Source organism: Gossypium hirsutum, chromosome A01 (assembly GCF_007990345.1).
Source record: "Gossypium hirsutum isolate 1008001.06 chromosome A01, Gossypium_hirsutum_v2.1, whole genome shotgun sequence".
NCBI classification, from domain to species: domain Eukaryota; kingdom Viridiplantae; phylum Streptophyta; class Magnoliopsida; order Malvales; family Malvaceae; genus Gossypium; species Gossypium hirsutum.
In genome coordinates, this window is record NC_053424.1 from 117716027 (window position 1) to 117730825 (window position 14799).

Here is a 14799-nt window from a genome sequence, read left to right on the forward strand (position 1 = left end):
TTTAACGTATTTTTTCTATGTTTTCCATTTGTTAAAACTAGTCCCTATACTTTTTTTTTGAACAATTTAAATTTTTTTGAGTGAGGTAAGCTTGTGAACTAGTTTTAACAAATGGAAAATATAGAAAAACAACGTTAAAAGAAATGAAGAAGGGAGAAAAAAATAGAAGGAGAAGCAGAAGAGAATGAAAAAATAAAGAAAAAAATTAAATTGCTCAAAATGAAAAAAATATATGAACCAATTGTAGAATTTAACCTAAAATTTTCATTTAAAATGATGATATAACGTGCCACGTCAGCTCATCATTACATCGTTAATGATAATTAACGGCTCAATGATTGAAATGTTACAATACAGTAACGTAAGTGACTAAAACGTAACATTTTAAACATAAGTGACTAAAATGTAACATGAGGCAAACAAAATTTACCCTTAAAATTATATACAAGTGACAAAAAAAATTAATGTCATGATTAATTGTCTCTAGTTACTCACTTTTGAAATTGACAAGGATTAAATTGCTCCAATTTTTTGAAAGGGACCAATTTGCATAATAACAACATTAATATTTTTCATCAAATTTACATAAACCTATTGGTATAATAACAAATTTAGCTTTCAAAATTTACACATTAATGTTATACATATATTTTTTGAATCTTTTAATTTTTTTTAAATGTTATACATTTTTATATATTTTTTTTGAATCTTTTAATTTTTTTTAAATGTTATACATTTTTTGATAATTTTTTCAGAATCAAGATCAAATTGATAAAATGTATAAACATTGAGAGCTTAATTTATTATTATATCAATTAAAATTATGTATAATTGACAAAAAATACTATCATCATAATTAATTATCTTTAATTACTCACTTTTAAAATTCACAGAGATTATAAACTATTATTTTTATTAAACCCAACCTAACAAACTAGTTCAAAGTATTTCTATTCAATCACGGATTCAATTAATCATTAATTTCAAATTTAATCCCGGAAAAATCTCTATTTTTTTTCTTATTGACAAATTCAAAGAACATGTCCGTTATTGGCATTTATATTGAATTGTCTTTGTGTCCAATCTGTTTCCCAAAACTTGACATGGCACTGTCATACAAAACATTTCTAACAGGTATAAGTTCTTGCAAAAATGGCTGTCTTGTCAGGTTTTTTTTTTAATTATCTCCAGTTACTTCAATTTGAATAATTTACCTTTTTTCTCCTTTTAAAAAGAAAACTTAGAAAAAATGAAAATTTCAAGAAGTTCATGTAATTTTTGAAATTTAATTTTATATTTTAATTTTTTTATTTTATAATTTTTAAAATTTCAAAATTTAAATTCAATTATTTATTTCGTCATTTTTTAATTATATGACTATCAAGTATATATATATTTTTTAATTTCATAATATTACACCGACTAATTTAACAAAAAATTCAATAATATTAACAATTAAAGGTGAATTTTGAATTTTAAAATAAAAATATAATGATTAAATTTTTTTTTTAAAATACAGAGATTTATGATATATTTTAACATATATTCTAATACAAACAAAAAAATATTGATTTTTTTTTGGTTAAATTTAAAACTCAAAAAGGCCATTCTTCATTTCAACATGTTTGTTATTTTTATAGTGCTTCATGTTTTTCTATTTAATTATAATTATTTTTTTAATTTCAAAAAGGAATCAGATATTGTAATTTAAATCAAATCCTCATAAATTTGAGCTCTTTGTAAATATTTTACTTAAAGAACCTAATTGAAAGAACTGCCCTTCTTTCTTAAAAAAAACCCATAATTTTAATTAAATTATAGATATTTTTACATAATTTTTAAATTACTATTCTTTTTTAAAAATGTATCATTCATTTAAATTATACATACTTTACATAATCTAATTATTTATTAAATTACATTTAAAAATTAAAACCATTACCAGCACCTCTTACCCAAAGGAATCCCCCTCCTCATATTGTAATTAGTACAAATACATATATAAATTAATGATTTTATAATATTTTAATTTTGATAAATAATGTGCAATAGTACTAATTTATTACATTAGACCTTACATTTTTGTAAATTGATGATTTTGTAATATATTAGTCATTGATGTTGGTCCAATTTTAATTAATAAACCAATATTCTAATTATAAAGACAACATACATAAAAAAAAAAGAAGACAAGTATGCCAATTTATTTCTATACATAAAAGCAAAATTTAACATCTACTATAAAATTCTCAAATTGAGCCTTTACTCGATTGACACCATTGTTGTTGCAATAATTAGTAGAATGTGAGTTTACACATGCTTAAATGCGTTTTACAGAAATTATTGGCATTAACAGGGAAGAGGAAGTGAAATACAAACCATAATCGAACCCTTGACTTCATGCGAAAATAAAACTATCAAACAACCTAAATGTTATGCTTCTAACATTTTTAATATCCAGCAATCTACTTATCAGTAATCACATTCCATTAAAATGAGGAAATTATAAGGTACCAAATGCCTACTTTAGTTGCTGTAAAGTTAATGATTCTAACATTTTAATATACAGCAATCAGATTCCCGGTAATCAGATTCCAATGAAACTAGGACATGGTAAGGCCTCGAATGCCACCTTAATCCGGGTATTTTTCAATGATCAAATTGAATACAAATTTGGGGAGAAGAAAAGAATAATTATTAGAGAGGGTTGAGAGAAAGAATACCATTAAAATGGAGGAGTCTGCTTGAATCTAACTCCGACTAATCGGTTAGACTGTAACCATAAGGTCTCCACCTCTTTCCGCTGCTGCATCCGCTAGTTTTTTCCATATCATTTCTCGTTGCTCTTCCAAATCTCTGGCTTTGGCTTTTTTCTCTGCAAACCGTGCCTCGCACTCATCGAACAACTCGGCATCCATTTCCAAGAACATCTTCAACACATTTGCTGTTAACCCATGAATGTCCTCATTCCAATGATGTTGGATATTCCGTTCCAATGCCTCAAAGATTATCGGTAATATCACCCGCCGATTATGGGCAATTAAGCCCACAATGTGCTCATTATTCCACAAGAAGAGAGCTCTTTCTGAAACCTGCAATATAAAAGGGTTTTAGGAAGAGTCCTGAAGAAAAGTTCTTATGTTATAACTAAGACCAAAAGCAAGTCTTAAAGAAGCCAATAACTTCAGATTAACCTGCGATTCCATCATTGTATTAACTTGTAATTTCATAAATTCTAAACGGATTAAGTTGCAATTTTACCGTTTTGAGCAATAAGGCCTCTACCTCCCCCACCCCTACTCTGCCTTTGAACCTGCTCCCTCCCTCAATTCTAAATTTTGATCGGCACAGTAAGATGCTAACTCGTAAACATAAATTCCAAAACAACTCAAAACTCCTTTGTATCCTTATTGACAAAAGGTAAGCTATCATGTATGAAACTTAGCTCATAAAAAAATGGTTAAGCAGTGTCCTGATTATATGGTATTTAAGGCAAAAAAGTCATCTAAAAAACCAAATGAAAAAGGAAAAGAAGTACAAAGACTGAAGGAGAGTCGATCAATTAAGGTATAGTCATCAGATAGAATAGTTATAGTTAAGGGAGTCATGATGATGCCACAAGGTCTAGAGAATATACAGCCGAGAAGGTTTATTGAGCCAATCAATAAGTAGTGTGATATCTAGAAACCAGTAAATGTAGAAGAAATTATATTCCAATCTTGGTGAAATTATGTCATGAATTCGTGATTCAAGCAGCCATGCAAGATCAACACATGTAAGAGGAAACAACAGAAAACTTCCTAAGCAACCACAAGTAGATGTTTGGATCATCATATATCGGTTCGTAAGCTCTAAAATAAGTGATTGGTTGGCAATAAGATATTAACTATGGATAAAGAGGAAGACAGGAAAAATCAATGATGTAAGACATTCTATAAAGCAAAAGAAATTGAATTTTGTTTGATAAAGTACCATGGAAGCCCCTATACTAGGAGTCAGATTGCATTTTGTCCCCCCCAACTAAAAAATTGGTCAAATTAGTTCCTATATGTTAGATCAAAGAGCAAATCGATCGCTCTATTAAAAATTTCATCCATTTCTCCTGTTAAAAATTGGTCCCTATACATTAACATGAGGTACATGTGTTACACCACGTCTCTATCAGGTTATTCCATCGTACACGCCAGTTTTTAACTATACAAATGGATGAAATTTGCAACAGAAGTGACCAATTTGCTCATTAATCTAAGGTACAGGGACTAATTAACCCATGTTTTGAGTAGAGGGAGCAAAATGCAATCTGACTCCTAGTATAGGGGCCTCCATGGTAGTTTTACCACTTGTTTTCTTTCTGACAGAATCTCAGCCAACACAAAACCATGATAGAAGAGCCCTATCAAAAAAACATAAATAAACTACACCATGGGAGAAAATAGAAACTAGTAACTTACAACTTGGACACTGAGCTATTCTATAGTCCTCAACGAGTGCAAGTATAATGTTCAAAACTAGGCAACATTCTAACACAGTTAGCATCAAAATCAATTACTATCACAATGGTTTCTAAGGTGATTGACTACTTAAACTATTGGTAATTAGTAGATACATAATGTCGAACTCAAGATACAAAAAGGCCCTTAAAGTTACCTGAAAATGAGCACTATTGAGGCATCGTGCAATCTGTCTGAAAAGTGGAACAATACATCGTTGGAACTCGGCAGTCTGCGTTGCTTCGAGTACTTCCTCAAGTTCTCCAAGGAAAAGAACTTCCTTTTGACAATTAATCATTGGCCAATACTTCAATAACCCTCTAATAACTTTATCAGCAAGCTTATAATCTTTCTCAACAAACTGTACTACACAATAAGACAATTGCTGGTGATATGTCGAAACAGCTTTTGGCTTATGCAAAGGAATCAATACTCTAACAAGGAACAACTTATGTTCTTCTTTCATGGGCAAAGTGAAACCATGAATAATACTTCCTAAAATCTCCAAAAGCTCACCAATACCACTATGTCTCTGGGTTTCATATATAAACCTATAGAAAATGTTATTTATGGCTTTCCTAATTAAGGGTCTATGCACCATGAATTTACCGTAAATCCTATGAAGAATCATTCTTAAATACTCTCTTTCCCTGGGATCCTCTGAACCAAACAAATCAATTAACTTGGAAACAAAGGTATGATCAATGTATTTTTTGGCAACTTTGGTGTCTGTATCTGAAGAAACAATGTATCTCAAAAGAAGCTCGTAAACAAGCTGTAAATGCGGCCACGAGGGTTCCAAATAAGGTTCCTCGTCTTCAGGATCCTTGGCTTCTTGCCCCGTGTTTTCGTGAGACGCCGGTGGGAGACATCGGAAAATGTTGACTACAACCATTTTAATCATCTCTTCCTGACACCGCTCCGTGATTTTACCCGACCCGGCTTGAATGAAATCGACGAGTTCAAGCAACGTTTGCCGTTTGATTTCTTTCTCACGGACCAATTTCAAGGTATTAGAGAAATCCAATCGGAAGCAACAAATCTGCAATTTCCGCAGGAACAGGTTTTGCCTATCGGAAACGGCTACGTCTTTGAATAACGGCAAGGGTTCAACGGCGAACATCGGTGGCAGTGTCGTACGGGGGCAGGGATTTGAGGATTTTGAGTTATGTCCAGGCCGGGAAGCATAGTTGACGACTACAGAGGAATTCGTACCCGAAACGTGATGACCGGAGCCGGGTAAACCGTACCCGTGTAAAGATCCATCAATGGAATCTGATTTCGAATGCTTCTTATGCCCTCCTTTAATTATTTTCTTAAACATACTGAATCCCACGATAAACGTTAACAAAATCCTAATGAGGATTAGGAATTCGACGGCTGTGATTTAGCGCTTTCAATGGATCGGCATGCATGGAATGTTGGTCACCGTTGATTGATCTAAAGAAAGGAGAACGGAGACTTCATCGGTTTTGTCACCGTTGGTTGATCGGGAAACTGGAGATCGTCATCAGAAAAGGGAGTTCGCCGGAATGTTGGTCAGTTGATCTAACGGCGGTGGTTTTTCCGACAATTAATCAACAAAGTAATTTGTGGTAAAAGAAAAAAAAAAGGGAAAAAGGTGAGTGAGATAAGTGGAGGGTAATTAAGGGAAGGAAAGCTTAAAAAATGGTTGCAATTAACGGATTTTTTATTTTACAAATTAAATTATATTATTTTTTAAAATATTTTTGTTATTTTATATTTTTTATATAAAAATATAAACACTTACTAACTTACTATAATTTAAATAAAAACTTTTACTCTTTTAAATTCCCGTAATTTATCCCTCAATCAAAATCTCATTTATTATTATATTTATTAATATAATTATGCTTTTTACCCGCATAACATTTCTAAATCTATTCATGGATCGAAACAAGCTATAATTTGATTTCAAAAATATTTTAAATTCAAACTTATTTTCAGTTTGATTAATTCAAAATAATTATTTCACTGTTAAAATTATTAAAACATTTTATATATTTTTATAATTAAATTTAATTTTTAAAATATTTTTATTATTTAAAATTAAATTCGAAACATAAAAAATGGGTTGCCGGATCATAGACAGATCAAATCTTGTCCTAAATGAAACACATTTGGTTCAACATGTTGAATGGATAGGGACAAACTACATGTGAACGTTGAAAAGACTAACATTTTGGTTCAACTATGAAAATATTTTGGAATAATATCAAATTTAACCTTCCTCGTTTATAATTTTATCAATTTAATCTTTATTCTTTTTTTAAGTTAAATTTATTCTCAACCTTTTAAAAAATGAAAAAAAATATCAACATTTCAAAAAGAGTCAAATTATTGTTTATAATTTTATTGTGTTCTAAAGACAACGAAAATCTTCACATGCAACATGGCAATATGCCGAAATTGGATTCTGATGTTCATTCAACATCTTCTGCATTTTTATGTACAAGGAAACGAAAATTGATTTAGACATTTAGTCGGTTTGTTTTCGAATAATAATCGAACCGACCCATCGAAGATTACTTGCGTAACAAGATATGCATATGATATTTACCTCTATGATACAACTTTCTAATAGACATGGCCATGTAACTCCTCGATACCGACTTGTCCCGATGCAAAATTTTAATGATATATAACCCGGATATTGTCATCATATTTGTTCCCAACCCATCAACAGCTTCCAAACACCTTCCTCAATTTTTCGTCTTGGAGTAGATAAGCTAGCTCCTTCATCGAGTAGGACTCGGTATACCTCCCACTCTTGATCTCCGATCACGTGTCTCCCAATCTCCGCCTGGAAAAGAAAGAATGCGAAACGTTAATCTGAATATTATAAATGTTCAAGGACACGGCATACCCATCAAGTACACCATATCCTACGACACTTTAACAGCAAAAAAGAGGAAAACCAGGAAGCATATATGCTTACCAAGAAGATGCAAGTGTTGAGCATCTTTAAAGCAAGGGTAATGTCATGAAAACCGAGCGGTCGACGCTTGCTCGATAACTCAACAGGGTTTGCCACTAGAAGCTCTGTATCAGGACCTCGGCTCACAACAACTACACGGAGTGGTCGAAGCAGTTCCATCTGTAGCCGTGAAGACAATGCACGTTGCATGCTAGGATCAATGATCTTCTTCCCATCGGCTTGTGTTATAAACAAGTCGATCTCGCACTTTCTTCCTTGTTTTATATAAAACCGTCCATATGAGATCTAGTTTACATCATATAAACAAGGGCAGTAAGATGGCGATACTTGTGTTTCGGTTTTACATAGGCTCAGAATTTTACCTGAATGTTGTAATCCTTCAGAGTTCTCATTATGTCATAAAGAAGACCTTTATGGTCTTGACAAACGATCTGAACGAGCGTGTGAGCCGGACTGAACGAGTTGTCCATTGTGACGGAAACGTTGTTAGAAGTACATAATACAACATCATTCGTTATTGCGGATGAGAGAAATGGAGATGCTTGAGAACATGCGGTAACTTCGGGTCCAACTTTTTCGATATTGCAGCTAATTATAGCAGCCTGCATAACATCTACCAACGCTTCATACGTCTCCTTCTGCCGCATTTTTGTATGTAATAGTTCCCTAGGAGAAAAACAATCGAAAATATACAAGATGCATTAGCTTATCGAAGATAGTATCTTCGTAAAACCGATTTGAATCTGCAAAATACGAAGTTCAAGCATATACATGCATTCCCAATCCATTTGCAGTCACTTAAAAGAAGCCTAACTGATCAAAGCAAATCGAACATAATACGTATATAACCAAAGGGAACTTGTAATACAAAACCTTGTATCAGTGACAAAGAACAAGTTCATCACCGTCCCGACCGGAGTTGTCGATACCTTCACTTTCTTTATATTGAGTTCGAGATTACAAAGAACTGTTGTGATATCTGCCATGAAAAAGCACCTATAATTCATTCACTAAATATAGTTTAGACCCACATTTTCAATGCACAAATTCATCTATGATTGACGAAACTAACAAAGAGGAAAGTTAAAAGTTAAATTCTGATATCAGTCCCTGTACTTTTTACTTCTCAAATTTTAAAATTTCAGTCCTCAACAAACAATAAATTGTTAAATTCATTAAGTTTGGTTATTTCCAAAATTTTATGGTTATTTCCAAAATTTGATGGGACAAACATATTATCATAAGTCTCATGCCATGTTAGCTTGTTATTTTCATATAGTACTCACTAAAACCTAGTTAATAGATTAACTACCATCATTTGCAACAAAATTGAAATTTCAAAATTCGAAGATATAAAGAACTTGGAATTTCAAATCGGAGAAGATATACTAAATCTATAACAGTTCGCATAGCAAAAGACTAGTAATTGTTTTTAACCAAACGAATTTAACTACTAGCGTTTGAGTCAGACTAAAATACAGGGACTAAATCCACAAATTTCACAGAGTATAAAGACTAAAGAATTTAACCAAAAATAAAAGATCTTAGCAATCCTAAAATTCAATATAATGAAAGAACCCCGAATCAAGAACAAAAGCTTACCATGTGAAAGGCCTTTTCTATCATAACAAAAAAGCTTGATAAGAAACACATCTGTAACCATTGAAGACGGTAATTCAGAACTGTAATATGAAATACCAAAAGCTGAAGAACAAGAAGGGCAAGTCCCAATTAATCTGTTCTTCAACAATTCCCATCTACAAGTATCCCATTTTATAATTGGCTTAGGAATCACCCAAAGCACTATGTAACACCATTTCCCATCTGTTGACACATCTTCACAAAAAAAAAAAAGACCATAAAAAAGTCAAAATATCAAATTCTCAATATCTTCACAAAATCAAAACTGAAATACAAAACTGGGTTTTTAGTTTTTTACCCCCTCTAACAATGGTGAGACCAAAAAAGAGTAAGATACGGCATAAATCACAGCCTAAACCGGTTTTGTCAGGGCAGTTAATGGTGATGACACTGGGTTCTGCTTCATTCTTTGATTGATTTATGATCACTACGTCGTCGTGTAGGATACCCATAGCTTTGTTCTTATTCTAAGCTTTCAGAAAAACAAAAAAACCATTGAATGATTCTTGATTTTTATTCATTTGGGGGCTGGGAGTGCTTTCATTTGGCTGTTTTTGAAGGTCCCAGAGAATATTAAGTGTAAAAGTACTTGCATTTTTACTTCCTAATTAAAAAAATTAGTAAATTAATTTTTCTACGAGTAAATCGCTCTTTTCTTTTCTTTTTTTTTTAATTTTCGTCCATTTGTGCACCTCATACTGATGCTAATGTAATGGAGGAAATTTTTAATAAAATAATTAATTTACTTTTTAATTATTAGAAAATAGAAAAGACGGTATGCAATCTCCAGAATACTTTGGTTCATATTGCATTAGTGACGAAAATAAATTATTAAAAAAATTAAAAAAATTAAAAATTATAAAATTAGGTTCAATCATGAGCGCGAACGATTCTTCTTATTGTTTCGGATTGATGTATTGGTCGATTTTCAATCTAAATTCGATTTCAACATTATTGAAAATAAATATAATTTGCTAAATTTTTTATATGTATATAAGTTTTAATAAAATTACTATTTCTATTAGATAAAATTTGAAACAAAAATTTATTCATGCCATATTTGTATAATAATATCTATTTTATTTCATATTTTAATTATTTTTATGGTAAAGTTATCACGGAAACCTTTATACCAAGAGCAAGATTATATTTTATTCCATCTACTCAAAAAATATCCAAATTAGTCCTTGTAAGTTAATTTAAAGAGCAAATTGATCATTTCTATTAAAAGTTTTATCTATTTATACTATTAAAAACTAGCGCGGCTGGCGCAATAATTAGACATTGATACGTGACGTGCCACATATATCTCATACTAATGTATAGGGACTAGTTTTTAATAACAAATAAATAAAATTTTTAACAAAATGATCATTTTGCTCTTTAATCTAAAATATAAAATTAATTTAATAATTTTTAATAAAATGAATGAAATACAATTTATCTCTTATTATCGGGGATTCCTCTATAATTATACCAAGTTTTTTATGGAATTTAATATCAACCGGAAATGAAGATATTTTGATTTTACCTGTTACTTTCACTCCATTGGGTCAGCATTTACGTTACCCGAGCGTGACTCACCTGCACACGGGCTACCGCCATCACGTGTCGTATTTTCTGGATGGTCCCCATTGGTCACGTGACTTTCTAAGGCTTTAAAACCTAGGTTCCTGGGAAAAGTTACCTTTTGTCATCTGTCAACTATACGTCACCGTTTCGAGTTTTTTTTTCTAATAATAATATTAAAATTAATACAAAGTTTCTCATCCAATAGGATCTCACCACTTGTTAATGATCAATCCAGCAAAGCACAAATGAAAACTACATTTTTTATTTTAAATATATATTTTCATTATTTATTTATTTTTTAAACTCGATATTTATAGATGTTAAAATCTTCATAAAATTAATTTTTCATAAAATTTATACTCAAAATTTATGAAAAAGTATATCATACTTGACCCCAACACTCACAGATATCAAAATTAGAGTACTTTCATAAATATATGGCAATCTGATTCTCATCATTTAGAACATATTAAATTAACCTTGCATTAACTTCGACACTCATGAATGTCGAGATTAGTCTTATTTAATAGAGATTCTCTCAAGAATCTTGTACTTACATTGATACAGATTTAACTTATGATATATTAAGGTTAAAGTATCTAAAAAGTCCCTATAATATAGGGGTTAGGATTAAATCAAAACAATTACTAAATTGCTAGACATTCATATTCAAGTTTCAATCCCTTGTACCCTAACTCTACCGATACAAATGCTTTTCATCAATGTTGTCTTTCACAAGTGTTTAAACATTATTTGGATACAAAAGTATATTCAAAAAGAACCCAGAACCCTTAATTGGGTTTATGATTTATCAAATGTTTAACTTTAGTTTGGAGAGGGGGATGAATCAAGATTTAGGGTTAATGGAGTTAGGGTTTAAAGAATATTGTATATATTAGGGTTTAAAGAGTATTGCATATAAATTAATAAAAAAAACTTTGATCTACGAACATGGAATATATTAATTGAATTGTTAAAATATTTATCATACAAAAAATTATGAATGTGTGCGAACTATTTTACTCGTACACATGCCAAGTTGAAAGACAAAAGGCAGAGCTTGGATGAATCAATAACTAAGGCCAAGTTGAAGTCCAAGAGCAGCATGGATAAGAAACAATGCCATTATCCCACTGCCTAAAATCCCATGCACATTTCTCAATCCAGGTTTACCCTACAAAATGATACCATCATAGTATAGAAAAATAAACATAATAATGAAAAAGAGATTGTCTGTTTAAGGATCAAACCAAATGTTTTCATCAATTTACCTCAAACAATGTTGGCAGAATGGTTTGGATTGTCAATAGGGTAAGACCAATGAAACCTGTAACAGCATGTGTACTGCAAAAAAACACAAAGATGACATTCATGCTGGCTTATATACATTTCAAGAAATATAAAGATGGAAGGTAAAAGTACCATGGAGACCCTTGTATTAGGAGTCAGATTGCATTTTGCTCCCTTTATTCAAAAATGGGCAAATTAGTCCATGTGCATTAGATCAAAGAGCAAACTAATTATTTCTGTTAAAAAATTTTATCAATTTCTATTGTTAAAAACTAGTGTGGCTCACGTGTACCTCATTCTGATGTACATAAACCAGTTTTTAACAGTAAAATAGATATAACTTTTAACAGAAAGACCAGTTTGCTATTTAATCAAATGTGGAGGGACAAATTTATCTATTTATTAAGTAGAGGAAGCAAAATGCAATCTAACTTTTAGTACAAGAGCTTCCATGATACTTTTACATAAAGATGGAATTATATATGATTACCTTTCAAAAATAGGTTTGTCTGAAGTTAAAAGAGATGTTACTCCACCTGTTGCTCCTAAAGCAAAGAAGAAAAACATACCACCTAGAAGCTTTGGGTGCAAATCTTTAGCCTTGGCCTTTTCCTCCTAACATGATCAGAAAAATTAAAACCATTACGATATGGTTGATCTTTCACGGTTTTCTAGTTTTTTCCGTCATTCACAACTGAAAACCAGTTTGGGTTTTTAAGACTTTCTTACCACATCATCGGAATAACGAATGCGGAAGCCTAGATATGTTCCACACCCTCCCATGGCAAAAAGCACAACTGCCTAATAACATATGAAAAAAAACAAAGCTAAGAATAATGTGAAAGGTAAAGCAATTTCCAACAGATAAATTGAGAAACAAGGCATAGAATCTTTATACCATATTGCCTGGGTGCCCCCAATGGACAAGCCAATCAGGTAGATTCCATGATTTCACTAGCTCAACAAAAGGACCAAAGAGAGACCTTACATTCCCAGCTGCTTGTAAACATATTCAAAGCTTGAAATAATTAGCAATGATCCAAATTCTACCTCTCTATCTACTAGTTTATCCAACACATCAATCAAATTCCATGGAGCTTAACAGCAATCATGGTGAAAAACACTTTGTTGAGGGGAGGTCAGACTCGCTCTGGGAAAAATCTTCTCAAATGACAGAGGTATTATACCCGGGGTGTTATCCTTGATTTTATCTCCCAACTCGGCCCATGAACCCATCGAGGGCTCTCCGCGGAGTGGAAGACAAAACCCAAGCATAGACACCCGAGGCATGATAACTCCACCGTTTGAAGGGTCTGTCACCTCCTAACACTTGGAAAACATTTCCAGAGAGTCCGACCGCCTATCAGCAACATCCCATAGACTTCCTCTTTGATATGGAACTGACAGAGTATTTCAAACAACATATTACCACAAAAGTTGTTAATACATTCGCATATGACATTTACATTCTCAATTTTTCTACATTAGAGAATCATTTGAAAAGATCATATAAAACATTCTAGAAAAGAAAATATGAGAGCAGCCATGGACTAAACCAGAAAGTCAAAACGAAGCAACTGCAGCATATATTAGTTACTATTTACCTCCAGGAAGAGCAGCCAAAACTAGTAAAGGCAAAGGAGTGAAAGAGTACAATAATGTTTCACTAGACTCCTCCATTTCTTCCACTTTCACATCATCTCCTCCATTATCAACTTCACTAAGCTCATTTTTTGCAGCAAAACATTGACTGAGCATAACATTTGTCTTTCTTTTTGCTTGCAATACTAAAGGCAAACACTTGGTGGGCATGCCAAAAGAGGTAGGCAAGGGATAAGGAAATGAAGCTGCAACAATAGGGAGGATAGGGGTAGGCCTTGTACATAAGGCATGGAATCCATTTGCCAAAGCCATTTATGAAACAAGAAAAATAAAAGTTGGGGAAAAGAGCAAAGGAATGAAAGAATGTCAGAGCTTGAAGACGAGGATTAGAGGAAAGAGCTAAAGTGAGAGAGGAAAGGTGAAGAAAGAGACACGCCAATAGATTGTGGAACCTTTACACGTGCTCTCCATACGCTTCCTTTCCTTTCTAGATTGTTTCAATGTTTTGAGAGTCGTTCCCATACTCGGTTCGAGTCAATTCATAGGCTAATTGATTTTATGTCTCTCATTCATTCGGTTTAGAATGTTTTAACCATAATTTTGAAAGTTAATTCAATTAATTTAAATTTAAATTTGATTTGATAATAAAAAGTTAATAATCTAAAATTTATTCATCAAATTTAAATTTAAATTTAACTCAAATTCGAAAAAAATTTACTCTTTAAAGTAATTAGAATTCAAAATGACCCAAATAAATAAATTCAAAATGACCTCATCTTGAAGCAATCGGTACCCATAGTAACTCAATCCAAAAAATTAAAGTCTCAAACCTAAAATAACCCGAACCTAAAGCAAAAACAATCCTAACTCAAAATCAACCCAAACTTGAATTGATCTAAACTCGAAATTAACCTAACCCAAAATAATCTCGAAAATTTTATGACCCAAATTAATCAAATTCAAAACAACCCGAACTATCAAATTAGATTTCAACCTTTTAGTTACTACAAAAGAACATTGATTTAGAAAAAAAGAAAAAAATCCACTATTCAATAGCTGTGTATTATCATGATTCAGCAATTCATGAAAATTCTACAATGGGTTACGTTTTAGCTAGAAAATTTGACATTGATATAAAATTTGAAATTTTAATATAATTTAAAAATTTTGGTATGAGCTTTTAGAGAAAAGAACATCTTTAAAGTTAAACTGAGTTGAGTTTTTCTACTTGAATGGACCTTTTAT

At 31.7% G+C, this 14799-nt stretch overlaps 3 protein-coding genes across 4 annotated transcripts; all 3 read right to left on the reverse strand.

The window, feature by feature from the left end:
• Window positions 1–2469: 2469 nt before the first annotated feature.
• LOC107886802 (serine/threonine protein phosphatase 2A 57 kDa regulatory subunit B' beta isoform) lies at window positions 2470–6129 on the reverse strand. The gene is made up of 2 exons (XM_016810874.2): window positions 4648–6129; window positions 2470–3092 (listed from the first exon to the last, which is right to left on the reverse strand). Exons 1-2 carry the CDS (start codon window positions 5812–5814, stop codon window positions 2769–2771), a joined length of 1491 nt encoding a protein of 496 aa, XP_016666363.2. The 5' UTR covers window positions 5815–6129; the 3' UTR covers window positions 2470–2768.
• A 783-nt stretch (window positions 6130–6912) lies between these two features.
• On the reverse strand, window positions 6913–9678 carry LOC121230411 (ACT domain-containing protein ACR10). 2 transcript variants are annotated; one of them, XM_041115112.1, is made up of 6 exons: window positions 9389–9678; window positions 9052–9285; window positions 8323–8428; window positions 7812–8115; window positions 7450–7734; window positions 6913–7314 (listed from the first exon to the last, which is right to left on the reverse strand). In XM_041115112.1, the coding sequence occupies exons 1-6, from the start codon at window positions 9540–9542 to the stop codon at window positions 7171–7173; spliced, it is 1227 nt and encodes a 408-aa protein (XP_040971046.1). In that variant the 5' UTR covers window positions 9543–9678; the 3' UTR covers window positions 6913–7170. The 2 variants fall into 2 exon arrangements, with proteins under 2 accessions (XP_040971046.1, XP_040971049.1); XM_041115115.1 differs by having other exon boundaries at window positions 9052–9273; window positions 9389–9656.
• A 1928-nt stretch (window positions 9679–11606) lies between these two features.
• Window positions 11607–14282, reverse strand: LOC107886803 (uncharacterized). The gene is made up of 6 exons (XM_016810878.2): window positions 13557–14282; window positions 12851–12948; window positions 12682–12753; window positions 12443–12567; window positions 11934–12006; window positions 11607–11836 (listed from the first exon to the last, which is right to left on the reverse strand). The coding sequence occupies exons 1-6, from the start codon at window positions 13864–13866 to the stop codon at window positions 11732–11734; spliced, it is 783 nt and encodes a 260-aa protein (XP_016666367.1). The 5' UTR covers window positions 13867–14282; the 3' UTR covers window positions 11607–11731.
• Window positions 14283–14799: the final 517 nt, after the last annotated feature.